The 23,122-nt window shown below is 29.0% G+C and overlaps 1 protein-coding gene across 1 annotated transcript; it reads left to right on the forward strand.

Annotated features, from left to right (window-relative positions):
• Positions 1 to 10,182: 10,182 nt before the first annotated feature.
• On the forward strand, positions 10,183 to 23,029 carry LOC126894927 (uncharacterized). Its single transcript, XM_050666306.1, has 7 exons — positions 10,183 to 10,280; positions 13,697 to 13,760; positions 13,809 to 14,016; positions 14,089 to 14,182; positions 15,870 to 15,887; positions 16,023 to 16,193; positions 22,634 to 23,029. Exons 3-7 carry the CDS (start codon positions 13,849 to 13,851, stop codon positions 22,888 to 22,890), a joined length of 708 nt encoding a protein of 235 aa, XP_050522263.1. The 5' UTR covers positions 10,183 to 10,280; positions 13,697 to 13,760; positions 13,809 to 13,848; the 3' UTR covers positions 22,891 to 23,029.
• The last annotated feature ends 93 nt before the right edge of the window (positions 23,030 to 23,122 follow it).

Consider the following 23,122-nt stretch of genomic DNA (forward strand, 5'->3'; position numbering starts at 1 on the left):
CCGGCCTAAACCAGCGCCTTAGGTCCTCCTGTACCGGGCGGCGCGGCTGCCGCTGCCTCAGGCGTTCGGCTTCCTCCTTCCTTTTCAGGACGGATTCCGCGAACGCCTGGACGAGCCTCCACGCCTCCCGGCTTCCCAACATGAGGTCCACCAAGGACCCGACGCGGATCGTGGACCCCAGACGGGACTCCAGCGAGTCCCGTTCCTGGGCCCACGCCTCGCACCGGAAGAGGGTGTGCAGAGAGTTGTCTGCCTCTCCCGGGCGATCCTGGCAGTGGTCGCACGTCGGCGCGGCTGCCCTCCGAATACCGTGAAGGTATTCGTTGAAGCAGCCGTGGCCGGACAACACTTGCGTGAGACGGTAAGACATCTCACCGTGTGTCCGGGCCACCCACCTCTCCAGGCGGTCGGGTCCTATGAGGGACCTGGTCCACTCGCCTCTCGTCGTTTCCTCCGAGAGGCGAGCCCGCCACCGGAGCATGGTGGTCCGCCGGAGCGCCAACCGGTCCTCGGGTTCGAGGGGTCGGTCGCGCTCTCGGCGGAGCTCATGTCCGGCGGCCCGTTCCGTGGCTAGCAGGTCGGCGGGCGGCAGTGACGACAGTATTCCCGCCGCCACTCCGGAGACCGTTCGGTAAGCCGACACGGTCCGGATCGCCGCCCGCNTCCGGAGACCGTTCGGTAAGCCGATACGGTCCGGATCGCCGCCCGCCTCAGGATGCAGATACCTTAAACGGCAAATTTTAAGTGTGAAAGTAAAATGTGAAGCAATGTATATTATAGATTTGAGGACCTTTTTTCTAATGATGTAATAAAATAATTATCGATGCATTAAAAATCCAGAAAATTTTTCTCTGAATTAAAGAATTCCTAAATGCAGTCCTAATTAATAATCAAAGATAATAAAACATACTATCATCTCTCATTACTGTTGCTGAAAATTTTTTGTTGGTAACGCAATACAAGTTACATTATTAATCCTGTAGTATTACTGCTGTAGTTATTATCTCTTTCCGTGATCCTGGTACTACATGGCATAGAGTTTTTTATTAATAGATTTTGTAGCAATGGTAATTCAGTCCGTTGGTTCTTAAAGAACTTTTTTGACGATTTCACGCTGATTTACCCAATAGAATCATACATTTTTTTAGCAAATCACTGAACACGTATCAGGGTATACAAGCCCTTTCTTTCACAACTAAAGTAATTTCACTTTAATGTCATACAAATTGAATTCATATGAAATAGTAAAATATTGTACATATATCTATAAACTCAATCTAAATTGATTCAGATAAAATTAAGATCAAGAACTGTAATATATACACTCTTAGTTACGTATAATTTATTATATTGACTTCCGTGTAAATTATACTTACAAATGGGTTTTGCAGCATCAACGTGGTTTGCTACTTGCATAACGACTAGCTATAGTAGCAAGAACACCACCACCTAAACTGTGCGATATGTCATCTATCAAATATGACTACCGGACCATAGGTAGAATTTAATTTTAATTTAATTAATAGTTTAATTTAAGTTAATATGCCGTAAAATAAATTTTCTAAAATGTATGTGATATATATAAAACTTTAATATATTATATAATTTACCTTATCTTAATTTATGAAATCTAAGAAACTATATTGTTGCTTGAATATTTTATTATACAAACAAGGGTAAAGAAAATTACAAAAGAATTAAGAACTTGCATATATTTTAGGTAATGTAATTAGTAAATGTAGTTTGATAGAATATGTTGCTGTAGCACATTACCTGGATGTGTGTATTTTTTTGTGCATAAGAAAAGGTGAATGGGTGTATTTTGACAAAAACGGGCCTAATTATTCTAAAAAACATATGGACGGCAAAAAGTGTATTTATCTCTTCTATAATGAGCATGAGAAAACTATTGGAGTTGTCGTTGACACAGAAGACTATCTAAGTTTGAAGAGATTATAACGTTTTAAATATATTTAAAGAAGATAAATGTTCTATTATAATATCTTTATTTTAGCTTGGATGTTTAATAATAATTATAAAAAAGTGATTGAAAAAAATATAATATTTATTGATTTTGATTTATTTATTTTTGACCATTACAATATTCCAAAATAATAATTTTGAAAAAAAAATATTATTTTTAAGTAGTAATTCGTTTAGCTTCGATACGAAGTTAAGAAGGAATATTTTTACCATGGTTTATTTCTTTTTTTTTGTTTCTGCCACTACTTTTTTCAGCTCTCACTGGATTGATTTTTGTCAACAACGCGTCAAAAGATCACAAATCGTATCTAGTTGAAGAGTTATAACAAGTATGTGTACAGCAGCTCTATCGCTTATTTTACGACTGTCCATAACACAAACTAGTTTAGAAATAATTATTTGTCGTTATCTTTCAGCTTTTTTAGTAGTGGCAATTCATAACTGTTATCAGTATCATCAGTATCAGTGTTCTCACTTAATGTAGTGGATACCATTGAAATTGCCAAATCTAAAAATAATTTTTATCATAAGTTATATTATTTTTAATGTAAATTTTTAGATAATTTAAATTTTAATTCAACATACCCTGTAAGACCTTTATGTTGTCAGTTTCTATTTCTTCGTTATCATTATTATTGTTAATTTTATTAGAAATCCTATGCAAGAATCTTGGTCGCCATTTGGCTTATCAAAAATAGTCTATTTTCATCTATTTTTATAAGGCTTAAAACATCAATATGTGCATTATCAAACTTTAATGTAAAAGCATCTTCTTTTTCTTTGTAGCTAACTGTAATTCTACCAGCGTGTTTTTGTAGAAGTGGCCACTCTTGATACAAACGTTCTATTTTTTCAACAAAATTTCTTTCCAACATAGTTGGAATCCGCGCCTTATCCCAAAAAANTCTTTCCAACATAGTTGGAATCCGCGCCTTATCCCAAAAAATCATTACTTTGCGTAAAATCAGTAACACATTTTGTCGAACACTTAATTTTACTACTCTTAAATTAAAAAATAATGTTTTCAACACTTGTAAAGTAGATGGTAATTTACTACCATTTATTTCGTGGGAATAATTAACAATAAGATTAATATTAGTTCGTAATAGTAATACTTTAAAAGACATCTTTAAAAGTAAAAAATGTATACCTTTGTAACTCAAACTTATCATTTAATATGTAACAATAAATAGGTAAAATATTATTAAACGTGTCCACAAATTGTCTGCTGCAAATATACTGCAAAATTTATGTCAATCGAATGAAAATAACACAAATATGCTTATCTTAACGATAATACAATTGGAACTATCTTAAAGCAATTCATTAAACCAAAATTGATACAGTAATACGACAAAATTTAATAATACAATAAATATTGTTAGGTCTGTAATTAATCATTAATTAACTGTCCATAAAATAATAAATCTAATATAATTATCGTATTTAGCATATAAAATTAAACTTTTAGAACCTTTTTTTTAAACAAATATGCGTTTTCCAAAGAATAAAATGAAAATAAATAAGTAAAAATCAACAAAATCCGTTATAACATATTTTTAAGACTTTTACATGTTTTTTACTGAATGTAGTATTTTTGTGGGATATTTATTAAGAAAACTACATTGAAGTTATATTTTTTGAATTTCTTGTAAAATTACCTTTATTTGAGTTTTACTTTCATAATTCTAAGTTAGCAAAAAAAAAGTTATGAGACATAGATCAGTTATTTCTATTAAATTTGCCTCTTCAACTCAACTTAATACGATTCTTAATGCTAGTTATTCTTTGTTTTAATTGAGATTAACTATTTTGTATTATGCTGCTCCACTGACCATTATTATTTATGGGCCCCCCGTTACCCCTTAAATTTGAGATACTCTCTGAAGAACTTCTAATATATGCGGTTATTTGTTATTTAATTGTTATTTACTCTCGTTTACTTTTTGGATGTACAGTTAGTCGTCATTTCACAAATGACGCATTCCCGCCTCAATAATAGCGATTTAAACAGACCTAAGGTACAACGGTATTCTAGTGCGGTACACAACTAGCCGTCTTACGGCTTCTAGCTGCCTCGTACAAAACAGCCTTAAAAAGAAATACCTTAAACCTTATCGCTTATATATCTTAGTATCAACGAGTATTAAGAATTCATTTTTATAAAGTATAAATTATTTTATAATTTTACTTTGTATATGCCATGAAATCATCAAATAGTTCATCTATTTCATTCTCGTCAGCTGAAATAGACTCATACATACTTAAACCTCCTTCTACTCCTATATTTTCATCATGACAATTGAAATCAGTGAGTTCCGTATTATGTTGATGATCACAATTACTATTTTNCATGACAATTGAAATCAGTGAGTTCCGTATTATGTTGATGATCACAATTACTATTTTAATTTTAGCTTCGATGCGAAGCTGAGAAGGTATTAATTTTACTATGATGTGTTTTTTTTTTTTGTGTCTGTATACGCTCAACCTCAGCTCATATATATTAAAAAAAATTAGAACTGATAGATAAAGTATAATTGCAGATTATCTGCAATTACAATGAAAATCAAAGAATTACTAATCAGGATAAAATTAAAGAAATAGGAGTTGATGATGCTTATGGAATAATCCATCAATTTCTCTAAATGAAACACTATCTACAGATTTGCATCGAAGTGTTTCTTATGATAGTGATTTTAATCACTGTCAGATATCATCTATACTTGTACCATCTATGCCTCATCCGCATTGTGCCTCGACCCTACTGTGCTGCCGTTTTTTTTAAATAATGTTTACCACTTGTGTAAATATGAAACTGGAATTGGCCGATAGGTGACGCTACCTATTGATACCGTAACCCATTTTCACTTGTATTGTGTCATGTTGTTTGGGTGACTTATGCGCACGAGTTCCAACTCGTACCAGCGATAGATTCATTTAGTAGTGTAGTGAGACTCGTGTGAAACATGTCGAAGTTTGTGCCAGGAAAGTATGATTGGCGAACAGCGTTGATCTTCTGTTTCCATCTGAAGAAAACTGCGTCAGAATCGCATCAAATGATTGTGGGAGCTTACGGTGATCATGCTCTGGGGAAGTCACAGTTCTTTGAGTGGTTCAAGAAATTTAAAAGTGGCAATTTCAATGTGAGGGATGCAGAACGTGGTCGACCACCGAAAAAGTTTGAAGACAACGAGTTGCAAGCGTTGTTAGATGATGATGCAACACAAACTCAAAAACAACTTGCAGATCAATTGAATGTGACCCGGGAAGCTGTATCCAATCATTTGAAAGCCATGGAAAAGATCCAAAAGGTGTGAAAATGGGTTCCACATCAACTGACGGAAAGGCAACGGGAAAACCGACAAACAACTTGGGAAATGCTGCTCGCCAGGCACAGAATAAAATCATTTCTCCATCGCATTGTAACTGGCGATGAAAAATGGATATATTTTGAGATTCCTAAGCAACANAAATGGATATATTTTGAGATTCCTAAGCAACAAAAATCATAGGTAGCTCCAGGAGAACCATCAAAGTCGAGTGCGAGGCCAAATCGCTTTGGAAATAAAACAATGCTCTGTGTTTGGTGGAATCAGAAGGGTGTTATCTATTATGAGCTTCTTAAACCTGGTGAAACTGTCAACACTGAACTTTACCTACAAGAACTGTCAAATTTGTTTCAAGCTTTGGAAGACAAACGGCCGGAACTTCAACAACGGCAACACCAGGTGATTTTGTTTCACGACAATGCTCAGGCACACATGGCTAAAGTGGTCAACGAATTAATCGAGGCGTTTGGTTGGGAGACTTTATCGCATACCGCTTATTTGCCAGACTTGGCTCCTACAGACTACCATTTATTTGCATCTTTGGAACACGCACTCGCTGAGCAGCGCTTCTCTTCCTACGAAGATGTGCAAAAATGCCTCGACAATTGGTTTGCGTCAAAAGAGCAACAATTCTTCTGGCGTGGAATCCATAAATTGCCCGAAATATGGGGAAAATGTATAGGTAGCGAAGGAAAATACTTTGAATAGGATGTATAATATGTATTTTATGTCAAATAATTCCGGTTTCATATTTACACACCTGGTAATGTACAATAGTTTGGATGCTCGATCATTTGTTTATCTGTTTTTAGCTGTATGAATAAGACCATATGTTTATAAACTGCGTTCTGTCGATGCAGTTGTGGGGAGAATTCTAATAAAGGAATTGCAATGGTTGAAATTTCAACTGAAGAAAAAATTTTATAGGACTAAGTTGTGTTCCATCACTTCGAGTCTTTAAATTGTCCTAAACAAATATCTTAGACCATAGCCTATTATTTGAACGATATTCATCAAGTTCAGACATGATATCTGGAATATTAGTTTGAACTAACATAGTTTTTTGGGGTTTAAATAAATTTTTAATAATTGGCAAGTCATAATTCTTAAAATCAATAGTAGTTTTTGTACAAGTGATTAAGTGTTTGACCATTCGCCGTGAATTATAAGGAAAATTGCGCAAACAATAATACATTTATAAGAATAAAATTTTCCTGATTATTTAAATTATTTGAAAAATATTGGTTTACACTTTGTTTTTGCTTTGATGGACAATCAATCTTAGTTCGTAATTTGCAAATAATAATATAACCTTAAACAATTTCAATTACAAAAAAAAATACTTTTATCACACAGAAGATTCATTTTTTCTGTGGTTTTACTTACATCCATTTGAACCAACATGCTTCGCGCTTAATATGTATTAGTATTATTGTGTGATATTACTAAAAACAATCTAAGATTACGGTTATACCGTGTTTAAGTCATTAATTTTGTTCGTTATGATAATCATACTTCCCTGGCGGATCTGATGACAAATTGTGTTATAAAAAATATCTCATTATCTAAAATAACAATCACGATTATAGATAGATTTAAATCCCTCTATAATAGTTATTACAATAGCATACATCAATAAAAATCATATAAATGTGAGGTGACAACTTGGGCCAAGCAACAGATTAGGGAGTCGCCATACCCATGACCCCTTGCAAAAGAAAAGTCTGGTCGCCAACCACTTAGGCGAGGGTTTTATAATAAACAAAAAAAGATAAAAGGGAGTAAAGGTAGTAAGAATGANCAAAAAAAGATAAAAGGGAGTAAAGGTAGTAAGAATGTAGTCGTATCTCGGTGTCGAACTATATTTATTTATTAAATAATAAATATCCCTACCTCATTTATTCCTATTCTTGTTTATTACGTGATTTTTTTAGAAGTAAGGCATGCAAATAAATATTCGCACTTACCTTTATTTTCTTTAGTAACTGACTTCAAGGTAAATTATCATAAGTGAAATATCAAAGGAATTATGGTTTTTACACTAGAATGAAAACGTATATATAACAACTATTGAGGGAGAGAGAAAATAATATTTCAGAGTACACATAAATAAATTGATTTTGGGTGATATCAAGAGAAATACGCTAATTTAAATGTTGATGGAGGTTCTATATTAAATTAATTGTTATCAAATTGTTTCACTGATAACCAACACACACCTTTCGATTTCTTATTTTGATAAGAACGGGAGGCTTATAATTAGATTAGTGAGACGCTTTTTAAGTGGTAAGGTCGGCGCAAAATGAGTCGCATATGAGCATTATAATATAATATCTTTGTGATGGAAATATTATTACCTAAGCGTCTGATAGTTGATGATAAAATTCTTAGAAATTATAGCTGTACATTTGATGGTATAGTAAAGAATAAAATGCGTAGGCGTGAAACACCACCAGTGGTGACATATTTTCTCATAAAATACATACGATAATCATTGTTACTGAACGGTGGTACCTTTGATGTTGGAAATATGCTTACCTAAGCATCTGGTAAAGGATTATAGCAATGTTCTCATAAAAATATTTATCATAATTTCTATTTAACGTCTAATTTTAGAAGCATATTTAGCTACACCGATTCTCTACCAGTCCGGTCGGGTGGTGGACGGAGTAAAGCGGTGGCGTTCGTTTAACAATATATGTAATATAGCAATATATTTATGGGTCAGTGGAGTAAGCTTTAAAATATTGTATAAAATACATACGACAATCTTTGTTACTGTACGGTGGTACATTTGATGTTAGAAACATGATTACCTCAGAGTCTGATAGCTGATAATAAAATTCTTAGAAATTATTTGTACATTTAATATTAATAATACACAGACAGCGACGCAATTGTTCTCATATAATATTACAGACGCTTATGAGCGTTACACTATAATTATACCTTTGATGTCAGACATATGCTTACCTAAGCATCTGCTAGTCGATAATAAAATTCTTAGAAATTATTTGTACATTCGATGCTAGAAATATGCTTACCTAAGCGTCTGGTTTACGTTGGGTTTCATCCTCTCCCACTCCAACTATGAGGTTAGTTTACGTAAGGTTTCGTCGTTCCCCCTCCTAATGCATTAGGTTAGTTTAAGTTGGATTTAATCCCCCCGTACACTTCCTCCACACCCACCAGTAGGAGGGTGAGTGGGTGGGTTGGGGAGGTCCAGCTCTCTCCAAATTACCCTACTGATAATATCTATTTGTCGTGAGAACATTAGGTGATAAAAAAATAAATAAAAACTTGATCCTGTGTAAAATATTAATAAATCATCTAAGACAATGTTCACCACTTAGGATGATATATATATAAAAAAACTAAGTCACAGGAACAAAATATTTACTTATACTGACGCATATTCCATGTAAGAGAATATTAAATGAAAGAGAGCCACGGGGTTGGTACTGCAACTGCAGGGAGTGGTGGTGACCAAGCCACTCTCAATGGTGAAATAGCCGAGAGAGTATTGGTACCGGATTGTTTGGACAACGGAACGGACTTGACAACGACCACCACCCCAGATGCATCAGCAAAACCCTCCATATTGGTAAGATTGCGAAGCGCATCTAGGGGTAGTTTGGCAAGGGTGGGACCGACTATCGAAGCGGTTAGTGTGGTTATGGTGGCGGAGCTGGTGGAGGACGTTTCCCTCCGTCGCAAATAGAAATTTCTCCGACCCACGACCCCCCACTATCACACTAGAGGATGATACACTGTCAAGCGCGGCCATCCCCATGCCGACAACGCCTGCGTGGGTAACTGGCCAAAAAGCGCAAGCATTGGAAATGTAGACATTTTTCGATTGCTTTTGTCATGTTACTCTATAGCTAAGAAAAAATGATGAAAACTGTAATTTTAAGAAAAACCTCTATTTTGTCATTTTGATTGAAGAAAAAATGGAAAAAGATATTGGTAATAGATATTGCAGAAGTACTAATGCAAATTTCAGATTTATATCATACCAAATTTTAATATTTTAATTACAATTTCCAATTTTTGAACTTGTTTATAAATTTATAGTATTTAAAAAAGAAAATAATCCCATCTTTAACTTACCCCTTTAAAATGTTTAAAAAATTAAACGGTCTTCAAAAACTTTTGAATCAATATTTTGGAAGTTGTCAAAACTTAGATATAAAATTGAAGTTGAAAGGCGGGTTTGTAAAGTTATGGCGATAATTTCTTTTACTTGTAAACTAGTTAAACATTATGTTTTCATTTAAACAGCTTAAGTGTATATAATTTTAATGATGTCAAAGTAAGTAAGGTTATTTTTTTTCGTTTGAAAATTTTAAGACGTAGAAAAAATTGTTTTTGGTATGAATTAAACTTATATTTTTAATGATATTACATGAGTCATAGTTGAATAAACACACATAATAATGCATTTATTCATATTTTTTGTATTGTATAAAAAAGTAGCATAGAATAGACTAGTGTTTTGATTCATTATCTTGTTTTTAGACAATATAAATTAATTAATTTAAACACATTAATTGGATTAAATATAAGATATAATGTAGATGTATATGAAAAATATGGACATAATTTAATCAAAATATGTAGTGCATCTAATATCAGTCTGTTGCATAATTTGAGGGCTTAAGTTCCCTTTAAATGTTTCTAAATTGCGCCTTAAATAACAATATTATTAAAAATTATTAAATTATATAAATATTTTCTTGTTATGTTTGTATAAATATAATTTATTTTCTATTTACTTATAAAAAATGTTAGAAAATAAAAACATGCTTTTGTACAAAATTATAAAAAAGAAAAGTAAATTATAAAATACCATATAATTTTTGACAGTACTTTTAAAAATATTTCGAAATGGTTAAAATGTTTTCAAAAAGTATTATGATTTTATGTGTATTTTATTTTATTAAGCAAGCATCTTCAAAAAAGGTAACTACTGAATTCTTAAAAATCACATTTTCTATTTTAAAATCGACAGCTGTGTGAAAAATGAAGATAGGTTGTCACAAACATTTTTTTTTAACTTAAAGTAACTAACAAAAGCTTCAATTAACATTATTTTAAACTTCTACTTCATTTAATACTTCTTATTAACTAGTTTAACTCCACCCCGCTCGCCACTCAACAATAACAATATTTTCCTGTATAATTTTATTTTTGGTTTTCGTACCCGTACACGCGTGCGTGACATCAATTATATACATATAAACTAATTTTTATTTTGACTGACCAATACCGGCCGCATGTCATACGCCTTACCATATATTGCCATATATTCCTACCATCGCTGCCGCTGTTTATACCTCACGTATAACGTTTCCCCGCCCACAAAACACGGCACAAACCATTATTTTTTTCGTCCCTTCAATGATAAAAAACATTATTTATAATTTTCTTAAATGGAAACCCTTATTTTTAACTTTACAATATGACAGATAAAAAATCACAATTTTATTCTTATAATTTTTTTTATTCGATTAACCGTTCGTCCGTTACAGCTTGTTAAAGTTAAGAGATTTTAAGCCATATTTCTATTGTCATTTTACTGTATTAAATACATAAGTCATTATTTTTATTTGCTGTTTCATAAACCAAATTTTATTGATCAAGTTATAACAGGTAAATTGGCTATACAAATTTACTACGCACTAAATGAGTGATAACAATAATAGATTCAAATCGGGTTTTCAGTTAATATTAATAGCTGTGTCTATGGTTTTGTAAGACTAGAGGATCTAACAAAAATACTGGCTGCACTGCTACTGATATGAAACGTAATAAACTACAATATTTTTTCTGGAAGTTAAAATCTTTAAACAATTATAAAACGTAGTGTTGTTCGGATAAAAAAAATTATAAGAACTAAATTGTTTGTAATTTTTTTTTAGCTTTGATGCGAAGCTGAGAAGGTATTAATTTTACCATGATGTTTTTTTTTTTTTTTTTGTCTGTTGCCACTTTTTCTCAGCTCTCACTGGACTGATTTCTTTCAAAAATACGTCAAATGATTACAATTCGTATTTAGTTTAAGTTATTACTCTTAAAAATCTAAAAAATTTTCCTTATTAAAAAAAAAACTAAACCAGCTTTTTCCATACAAACAATTAAAATCATTAGTTTTCTTAAGTAATCATTAGTTATATTCTTAAAGTATTTGTTGTCGAATTAGATTTGATATGATAAAAGTATTCAACTACAAAAGTAAATAATTTTACTTTGTATATTTAGTAATTCTTTAAATCTATTTGTGTGTGCCACTACCAATCTATAGTATTCCAAATATTTTTGTAATATGTTGCTATATAAATCATAAATTAAAAAAAAAAAATGATTTGTAGTTTCACCTGAATTTAACGATGGATTTTTACAATTATAATCAAATTTTATAATACGCTCAATTGAGTAAATTTTTTTAACAACTTTGTTTTGTTTGGTTCATTTAGTTAAAGTGAATCATTAAAATTAATTAAGTTCTGAATATTTCCATTGTAGAATCTTTTTAAACACCAAAAATTATTAGGAAATGATTACTATTATTTCTATTTCAGTTATCTATTACGATAAAAATTCAAAAAAATCGAATATTTCTGAAAAATGTACTGCAAATAGTAATTATAAAATTTCCTGATCGCATATTAATCTTAACAATTTCATTTTTTTCTATTTAATAATATCAATTTCAAACTTGTCAGTTGAGCTAAAAATTACCGTAATAAATTCATTTTTTTTATTTTTATTATAAACATTCACTTTAAAGGACGAAATAAAGAAGGTTAAAAATTATTACTTTTAACATATTAAAAATCAATATCAATAATAATTTGAAAACAACTCAATGTAAAAATTATATAATATAAAATTAAAAGAATTACTAATCTGGGTATAATTAAGGAAATAGATGTTTATGTTGCTTGTAATTATCCATCATTTTTTTAGAATTAAACATTATCTATAGATTTGCATCAAAGCGTTTTTTATGGTAGTGATTTTAATCACTGTCAGATATCATCTATACTGGACCCAACTATGCCTCGTCCACACTGGGCCGCCATCCCACTGTGTTTTTTTTCTATCATATTATCAAATCAAAAATAGTGGTTCCCATTTAAAAAAATTATAAATAAACATTTTTATCCCTGAACGTATAAAAAAAAGTTATTTAACTTCATATTATTATTGAGCTTTATAAACTTAATAATTTTTTTTTTTACAAAAATTTTAATATCTCAATAGTTTATGAGAAAATAAGAGTCTTACCAAATTTTGATCACCCTGTATATATATTCTGATTATTATTAAAAATATATAATTACAGACTTTCTTTTCATTAAGAGATATAGAGTATATTCATTCCGATTACATAGGATGATTGCCGTATCACCATTTTTCGTCTTTATGTCCATGTTCCGGGAGTGGGTAATTTTCGCGCCTGCTGCTTTCCTTGAATGTGGTAGCTGTTTCTCAGGCTCTCTCCCCGGAATCGAACTCTGATTTCCCGTTACCCATTACAACCATTATATTGATAGTAACTACTATCATAACATGAAACAAAAAAGTGTGGGTGCTTTGAGCTATATTTTTTGTATATTGAGCGCCGGACTGTTTTCTTCACAATAATACTAATATTTTTCGTTCATTATTGTTTTAATCTTATTTTAAAAAATATTTTTAACTTTTTCGTTCGATATTCTTTAAAAGCGTATTTTTCAGTTTTTAGTTTCAATGCGAAGCTGAAAAAGTATTAATTTTACTATGATGTGTTTTTTATTTTTTATTTTTTGTGTCTATTACCACATTTACTCAGCTCTCACCAAACCGATTTCATTCAACGATACTTCAAAAGAAAAATCATATTGATTTGGTTATTTTTCAAAAGTTATGACTGTTTTAAGTAAAAAAAATTGAAAAATGTGAAAAATTAGCGATTTTTAAATTTGTAATTTTTTATATGAATTTCCCCCATTTACGGGGAACAAGTGAATTTTTTTCAATTTTTAAGGGTACTGTTTTCGACTAGATACGATTTGTGATCTTTTGACGTATTGTTTATCAAAATCGGTCCAGCAAAAGTAGAGATTGAGCGTTAGATACAAAAACAAAATTAATAAAATAAAAAAAGCATCATAGTAAAATTAATACCTGCTCAGCTTTGCATAGAAGCTGAAATGTAAGTAATTTAGGTAAATTTAGATATTTTTATAATAAATTTTAGTTAATTATATAAATTAATCACAATGTCTCACAAAAGAGAGTTCAAACCCATTTACTATGACGTAAATGTAATGAGTTTTTATAATTATTTGATCTTAAGTCGTTAATTATTCGTAAAATTTTATCATTTACAGAAAATAACATATTTAACAAGTGTTAGAATGGATGATAAACCAAATAAAAACTATTATGGAACCTATTTAAATTTTCAATTTAAATTAAATTCAGTTGATAAGGAATGGAAANATTTAAATTTTCAATTTAAATTAAATTCAGTTGATGAGGAATGGAAAAAAAAAAATGTGAAAGTTTGGGATTTACATTTATAAAACATAAGATATTTATTTCAAGTTCATTTCAAACGTACAGAGTAAATGATTTATATAAAGTATTATCTGACCTAATATGTGGGGATAGAAAATTTAATATGAAACTTCAAAAAAAAATTTGTACAGTAAGTTAAACTATATCATTTAAAAACAATTATTACTAATATATTAAATTGTTTTATATATGATAAAATTAGAGCATAAAATCAAATGTTGATATCAAAAAACTTTTTCGTAATGAAGAATCATTTAATGATTATTTAAATCATTACATAAAATTTGAAAATTCAGGTATGTTTTTATTAAAGGGTAATTTTTTTATTCTTGTACTTGATATACTAAATTATCTGCAAAATAAATGCATTATTCAGATTCTCTTTGTGTCATGTTTTCAATTGTACATAATTTTTTTTTAAATGGGGTAATATTTATAACCATCTTTAGTCACTTATAAAAGACACTAAACAAAACATCACATTTACATTATTTAATGTAAAATAAATTAACTAAGAAAATTATCGGTCAATACATTTTTTAAGCATTTAGTTCAGAAGATATTAATTATTTTATAATTAAACGGAAAAATCAAAACTGAGAAATACCAATTTAAATCGTCTATGTTAATAGTTCAGAATAGAATAAATAGAAAAATATCTTCCTCTTCATCCTCGCCTTAATCCCAACTACTTGGGGTCGGCCACCCTTATCCTAAACTTCTATTTGACACGATCTCCCACTTCCTCTACGCCCACATCAGCTGTACTCATATCGCATTCAATAACATCTCTACATCTCTTTTTTGGTCTTCCTCCACCTCTTCTTCCTTCAATATTTCTACAACTGTTCTTACGGCTTGTGATTCTTCTCTTCTCATAACATGACCAAACCATCTAAGTCTATTTCTCTCATCTTATCCGCGATTGACGCTGCACCTATACTCCTTCTTATATGCTCATTTCTTATCCTATAGTCTCTAGCCACTCCACTCATCTATCTAAGCATTCTCATCTCTGCTACACTCATTCTCTGCTCTACTTTGTTATCAACCGCCCAACACTCTGAACCATACATTATAGCTAGTCTCACTACAGTCTTGTAGAATTTACCTTTCAGCCTTATTGGAATTATTTTATCGCATAAGACACCAGATGCTTCTCTCCACTTTAACCACCCGCACTTAATCCTGTGTCTTACATCCTCGTCAATACCACCAACTGATCCTAAATACTTGAAACTTTCCACCTCTCCAATCACATCCTCGCCAATTGTCACTGATCTTCTTATTTAACCTACCTCGTTTTTTCCTTTATCAAACTCGTACTCTATATACTTTGTCTTACTCTTACTTATTCTTAAACCCTTTTCTTCAAGAGCTGATCTCCACACTTCTAGCCTTTGATTAATTTCTTCTCTATTTTCTCCTATTAACACTATAAATAAATAGAAAAATATAGTTAAATAAAAAATATATTTTTATCAATTCTCCTAAAGGGAAAAAATTTTGGCTATGTTATTTTTCTTTTGTGGGTAATCGTGGGTGAACAAAATATAAATTTAAAAGATTACTAAAATTATCAACTAAAAAGCTTATATAAAAAAAAGAGATCATTATTTGATTAATTATTTATAATGCTATCATCTAGAGACAATGATATTATATTATGTAGAGCATGCGTCAATAAATATAAATAATAAGACATATAATATTTTAATACAAAAAGATATTTAATATTATTAAATAATTTTAAAATAGCTTAAAATCGTTTTTTTTATTTGAAATTGAGTAAATTTATAAAGAATACAGTACAAGTAATTGAACTTTTTTCTTGCAAATTAAGGAGAAATTAGTTAATAAATTATTCGTAATATAATATTAATTTGTAGTTTAAAATGTTTAAATACATTAAAATTATAATTAATTAATAAATTTATCTTAGAAATATAACAAAATTGATGATAAATTGTTTATTTATTTTAGTTTTACCATATAATAAATGTAAGTTTTAAAAGTATTTTATATTTAATAGTTATAAAAAGTTACACTTTTTAAAAATAATCTTGTCATTCACATTTTTTGAAGTAACTATTGTTATATGGTATTTCGTAAATGAAAAATAATAATTATTTTTAGATGGAGATAATGAATGTCCAATTTGTTGTGAAGAATTTGATTTACCTGTTATATTAAATAAATGTCACCACTCTTTGTGTTATGAATGTGCTGAATCATTAATAAATATAAATGAAAACAAATGTCCACTTTGTAGAGAAAATTTTAGTTATTACTTGGACAAAGAAGAAGGTATGTTATAAAAAAAATTGAAAATATTTTTTTTAATGGTGTATGACTAATGAAGTTATTAAGTTATACTAATTATGCAAAACCACATCTAGAGGGGCTGGCAAGGGGTTCAAGTACCTTAAAGTGCGGATTTTAAGAGTGACTGTAAAATATGAAACAATGTATATTATAGATTTGAGGACCTTTTTTCTAATAATGTAATAAAATAATTATCGATGCATTAAAAATCGAGAAAAATGTTCTTTAAATTAAAGAACTCCTAAATACAGTCCTAATGAATAGTCAAAGATAAAATAACATACTGTCATCTCTTATTACTGTCGCTGAAAATTTTTTGTTGGTGAATGAAATACAGGTTGCGATTTCAAACCCAACCAAACTTGTAATATAACTGTTGGAGTTATTACCTCAGTCTCAATATTATGTTAATTACACTAAATTTATAATCATTTTCTATTTTATAACCAGTTGAATACGTAAGATGCCATGAAAAATATTAAATTTACACATCTATAATACATATAGAATAAACATAAAAAATATTTTATAACAGATAAAGGAAAATATATTTGTAACCATTTCTTGAACAATCTAAATTTAAACGAAAGTTGATAGCAATTTTATTGTAGGTAATGTTATTATTTTTGCGGAAGTGATAACAAATAAAAATTTATTTTGTTTTTTAAAAATTGAAGTAAAATGTTCAACTAAACTTTTGAAAATGTTTCGGAAATACCCCATTCTTTAAACACATATTATCATTAAGTTTATATTACATAATTATTCTTCTTTATCTTCTCCTTAATCCCAATTACTTGGAGCTGGCCAACCTTATCCTAAAAATCTACTTAATACGATTTCCGTCGTTCTTATATCGCATTCAATAACCTGCTCTATTTTCTTGTCTACTGACCAACAATCTGAATTATACATCATATCTGATGTACGGACCTAAGTTGATAAATATTAGATCACGTACTCGATTACCACACTATTTTACCTACGGTCAGTTACTTGGTATACCACTTTCAGTGATAACAAACCTGTTAGTGTGTTGTGCAGTAGCAAAGACATTACAAGTGGCAGTGGTCGCCAGCGCAAAACTGGTGATCTATGTAGTGATTAGTGTGTAAGTGTGTTCTTGCAGGTATGTAACTTTTAAACTAATAAATAATAAAAACTTCAAGTGCAATAATTATGACATAAATAATATTTATTTTAAAAACAATAATAAATAATAAAACATAATTAACAACTTTGGCTTGATAATATATACAATATAAAAAAACCCAGCACAGGGGGGTCGCGGCACAGTTGTGACGTGGTATAGTTGGATCAAGTATAATGATATCTGACAGTGTTAAAATCACTATCAAAAATAAACNTAATGATATCTGACAGTGATTAAAATCACTATCAAAAATAAACGCTTCGATGCAAATCTTTAGATAGTGTTTAATTTTAAAAAAATTGGTGTTTTATTCCAAAAGCTACTTGATCTGCTGGTTCCTTAATATCTCGATTAAGATAAAGTATGTCGAATGAAAAAGGGTTTATTAAAAAATATTATTTCTCATAAAAAAATTGTGTGGATCCATAAACTTTTCAAAGGGTTATAGCATTATAAAGTTAAATATAATATGAATAATAAAATCCAGAATTTTCACACGAAAATAGCATTCGGTAGCCTTTTTCGCCGTGAAGAAAAGTCCAGAGGTCAAATTTTTTTTTTTCAAATTAAAGTATATTACATTAGCTTTAATTTAAGATATATATAAAAGTGTCAGACCTTCCGGAACATTTTCAAAAGTTATGTTGAAAAAGTAAATTTTTTGTGAAAAAGTTGTCATTTTAAATCCCCCCCTGTGGGCAGGTTAAGTGTCAGATTTACAAAAAAAATATACCAAATGATAAGTAAAGACATCAAACATCTATATAAAAAAGAATTATATTGATATGTTCATTTTTGAAAAAGTTACGGCAGTTTTTAGTAAAAAAAATTGAAAAAATTTCGAAAATTAGCGATTTTTAAATTTGTAATTTTTTTGGAGGTTTCCCCCATTTACGGGGAACGAGGGAAATTTTTTCAATTTTGAAGGGTAATGTCTTTTAAGAAATTGGTTGATTATTCCAAAAGCAAAATTAACTCCAATTTTTTGGAGTTAATTATGTTTATACGTATGTTTCAAGTTTTCAACGCCCTCTGTATGAAGGGAAATTGTCCGATTTACAAAAAAAGTATGTTGGATGAAAGGTATATTTATTTAGAAACAAAAATTTATATTGATCCATACATTTTTCAAAAAGTTATAGTAATTTAAATTTGAATCAATAAAATATTAAATCCTAATTTTTAACACCTAAAATGCATGTCTTTTAACTACGATAACCATTTACACATAGAACATAAGTCGTCGGGATAAATTTTTTTTTTAAACTTAAAGTACATAACATAAGCTTTATTTTAACATAAGTTTGAATCTCGGAGTATTTCTAGAACATTTTGAAAACTTGTGTTAAAAAAATTGATTTTTGTGAAAAAGGTGCTATTTTGAATCCCTCTTGTGAGTAGGTAAAGGGTCAGATTTTCAAAAATATTATATCAAAATAAAGGAAATAACTTAACGTTTTAATATGAAATTTATGTTGATTTTTTAATTTTTCAATAAGTTATTATAATTATTTTTTAAAAAAATGTTGAAAATTACCAATTTTTAAAGCCATAATTTTTTGGGGTATTTGCGCCATTTACAGGGCATGAGAGAAATTTTTCAATTTTCAAGGGCAATTTCTTCAATTAGATACGATTTTTGATCTTTTGGCGTATCATTGAATGAAATCGGCCCAGTGAGAGCTGAAAAAAATGGCGATAGACACACAAAAAAAAAAAGACACATTATAGTAAAATTAATAACTTTTTAAGCATCGCTTCGAAGATAAAAAAACATCTCAGATAATTAACAAAAATTAAGTTTAAAAAATCAAAAATGATTTAAATTTTAATAATTAAATAGCCAATTTGGATCAAATCAAATCAAATATATATAATAAATCAATGATAATTATTTTAGCACTTTTGACTCAATAAAAAATTAATATATATTACAATAAAAAACTTTATATGAAATGAACAATAATCATTGTTCATTTCATTTAGTAATTATAATTACTATAACTCCTTCAATAAATAATCAAAGTAGAACTAAAATGATAACTAAACTTAAATTAAATTAACTTGACTAATTACTTTACTCGTTCCCCCTAAATGGGAGAAATCCCTCAAAAAATTATAAATTTATAAATCGCTAAATTTCGAATTTTTTTCAAATTTTCTTTCTTAAAACTGCCATTATTTTTTCAAAAATGAACAAATCAATATAATTTTTATTTATAAATGCTTGATGTCTTTACCTATCACTTGGTATATTTTTTATTAATTTAACCCTTTACCTGTCCACAGGGGGGGATTTAAATGACAACTTTTTCCCAAAAAATTAACTTTTTCAACTTAACTTTTGAAAAGTCTGACACTTTTATATATATCTTAAATTAAAGGTAATGTAATGTTCTTTATTATGAAAAAAAAACTTGACCCCTGGACTTGTCTTCGTTGTGAAAATGGCTAACAAATGCTATTTTTGTGTAAAATTTCTCTAAATTATTTTTTACATTTTTTACTTTAAAATGCTATAATTTTTTAAAAATTGTATGGATCAATACAATTTTTTCATGAATAGTAGTATTCATATACATCTTTTATTTGACATTTTTTTTTTTAAATCAGACCATTTTCCTATATACGGCAGGGGCTTCAAATATAAAAAATGCATATAGAAAGTGGAACTTTTTCAACTTAACTTTTGAAAGTGTTGCGGATAGTCTGACACTTCTATATATATATTAAATTAAAGGTAATGTAATATACTTTAATTTGAAAAAAAAAAATTGACCTCTGGACTTGTCTTCGTGGTGAAAATAGATATCAAAGTTAATAAAAAATTACGATTTTTGTAAAATAATTCTTTTTTATATTTTTAACTTAATAATACTCTAACTTTTTCAAAAATAAACATATCAGTATTTTGAAAGTGTTCCGAAAGTCTGACACTTTTATATATAAAAAAATTTCGAATTTTGTTTTGTCAACACGATGAAAATAGTTGCCAAATGCTATTATTGTGTGAAAATTCTCGATTTTATATTTTACATTTTTAAATTTATAATGCTATAACTTATTGTAAAGTGTATCGATCAATACAATTTTTTTATGAGAAATAATATTTATATCCCTCTTTCATTCGACATACATCATCTTAATCAGGATATTAATAAGGAAATAGCAGATCATATAGCTTTTGGAATAATCCACCAATTTTTTTTAATTAAATACTATCTAAAGATTTTCATCGAAGCGTTTTTATTGATAGTGATTTTAATCACTGTTAGATATCATTATACTTAATCAAACTATGCCACGTCACCACTATGTCGTGACTCCCTGTCCTAGGTTTTAGTTTTAACTAGTTTTAGTTAAACATACAATTTTAAATTAGATATCATTAAATAAAACATATTATATTCTGGTCAGGAACTAATATAATTACTATTAACAGTAAATTTATAAATAAATCCCATAATTTTTTAAATCTTTTGTATTTATATAAATATCACTATAAATACATAAATTATTTCTATGTCACCTTTAGTGTTTAAATAGATGATATAATTTAAATATTCAAAATTATATTCCTTATAGTTATATCCAAAATTTTTAACTAATTACTAATAATATCAAAACTTAGTGATGATATAAAAAATCTAATTGATGATTTGAAATTAGCACGAAAAATTAAATAATAAAAGTATATTTTTGACTCTAATTTATATTCCTTGTCAACCATTTTTTCATAATTAATAACAAATTATTTTCTAAAAAAATTTTGTATCATGTTCTTCAAATTTTATACACGTTTGCCATAATATTAACAATTATTTTATTATTTAATAAAAATTGATCACTTGTGGCTAATTAATTAAGTAAAATTAAAACTATATTAAAAATATTATTAATTTAAAAAACTAAAAAATATTAAACTCAAAGCCACAAAAAAATTAATGAAAAATCGCGGATACGTATTTCGGAAACAATGTTACCATTATCNCAAAAAAATTAATGAAAAGTCGCGGATACGTATTTCGGAAACAATGTTACCATTATCAACGCTAAACACATACTGACACCCCGACTAGAAAAAACTCCCTTATATACCCCTAGTGACCTTATCACCTAGTGACGTTATCACTAAGTAATATTATCACATTTTGCCAGTTTACACAAGTTTAATAATGAATTTTTCAGTGGGCCAAGATCCCAATTAATTAAATTGTTTTTATTTTTAAACATTTCTATTGCTTCTCTGATATTAAGTTCTTTGTAATTATTTTCGTTTTTAATTAGTTTTATGGTTTTAATGGAGTGATTATGTGTCAATAAATGTTTAGCCACTGGAGATTTCTCAACTTCTTGATTTTTAATATTTCTTAAGTGCTCTTTAAACCTGACCCCTATATTTCTTTTTGTTTGTCCTACGTAACATTTATTACAACTTTCACATTGTATTTTATAAATGCCTGATTTCCCCCCTTAAGGGANGGTGTAAAGTCCAATAAATGCCTAGCGTCGAATACCCGCCGCAATAATACGTCCTATAAGTAATCTCCGTGACATCGCACGATACGGATCGTCTACATATTACGCCTTATCAACTCGCTGCGTTTACAATATTATTAAATATTAAATATATAGTTTATTTTATTTCTTATTTTGTTTTTTGTGACTATTTTTTGAAGAAAACAATATACGGCTTCATGCCACTTTGTGATAAAAACAAACCCTGTGTCGTTCTTTATCTGATTTTCTACAACGACAGTCGTAACAATACCTATCTCATAAATTGATATTAAATATATTGAATCATGTATTATACTTCTAAATCAAAGAACTAATAATCAGGAATAATGAAGGAAATAGGAATTCACTTTAATTTTTGTATAATCTACCAATTTCTTAAGATTAAACATTATTTACAAATTATATTGATGCGTTTCTTATGATAATGATTTTAAACATCGTCAGATATCATCTATACTTGTCCCATCTATGCCACGTCCACAGTGTACTTTGATCCCACTTTGCTACAGTTTTTTTTTAATAATGTAAAAAATTATGACATTATATTCAAATTTCTTTATACCATTACTAATAAAATAATAAATAACTTTGAATTAAACAATTTTTCTTAAGTGCTTACTTATTATTTGATTTACTTTTTTCCAAATTTTATAAACTACACTGTTTCTTGATCAATTTATTAAATTATACAAAAATAATTTAAAATAAAGAAAATTTCTAAAGAACTATGCTTTTATGCCTATTTCAGGTAAAGACATAAGTCCGGGTGATTTGATAGAATTTTTCGCTGCAGCATATTACCTGGACGTTTGTATTTTTTTATATTTTAAAGAAAATGAATGGATGTTTTTTGACAAAAATGGGCTTAATTACTCTGAAGAAGATATGAACAGCAAAAAGTGTATTTATCTCTACATAAATAGGTATAAATATACGATGGGAGTTGTCACTACTCTAAAAGATCTATCTTATATTGAACAGGATAGAACAGGCAGGAATTTTTAAGAAAAAAAATATTTTATTATAATATTTTTATTTTTAATAATTCCAATAATTAGAGCTAATAAAATTAATATTTATTATTTATTTATTGTTGGCCATTGTAACAATAGTAACGAGTTTTAATTAAAATGCACAGTATTTATATTATTTTATTTTGATCACTTTGTATGTTAATAAAAAACCAAATTATTCGGCTGAGAATGTTTAATTTATTCTAATTTTATTAATTCTAACA

Source organism: Daktulosphaira vitifoliae, unplaced genomic scaffold, assembly GCF_025091365.1.
Source record: "Daktulosphaira vitifoliae isolate Bord-2020 unplaced genomic scaffold, ASM2509136v1 Scaffold_1, whole genome shotgun sequence".
NCBI classification, from domain to species: Eukaryota; Metazoa; Arthropoda; class Insecta; order Hemiptera; family Phylloxeridae; genus Daktulosphaira; species Daktulosphaira vitifoliae.

What these genes read in the sequence shown, in the direction of transcription:
- LOC126894927 (XM_050666306.1), top strand. Translation starts at nt 13,849, where the DNA reads ATGGAAAAAAAAAAATGTGAAAGTTTGGGATTTACATTTATAAAACAT. An exon ending in TTCAAAAAAAAATTTGTACA is followed by an intron (nt 14,017 to 14,088) that starts GTAAGTTAAACT and finishes TGATAAAATTAG; the next exon opens with AGCATAAAATCAAATGTTGA. An exon ending in TTACTTGGACAAAGAAGAAG is followed by an intron (nt 16,194 to 22,633) that starts GTATGTTATAAA and finishes TGCCTATTTCAG; the next exon opens with GTAAAGACATAAGTCCGGGT.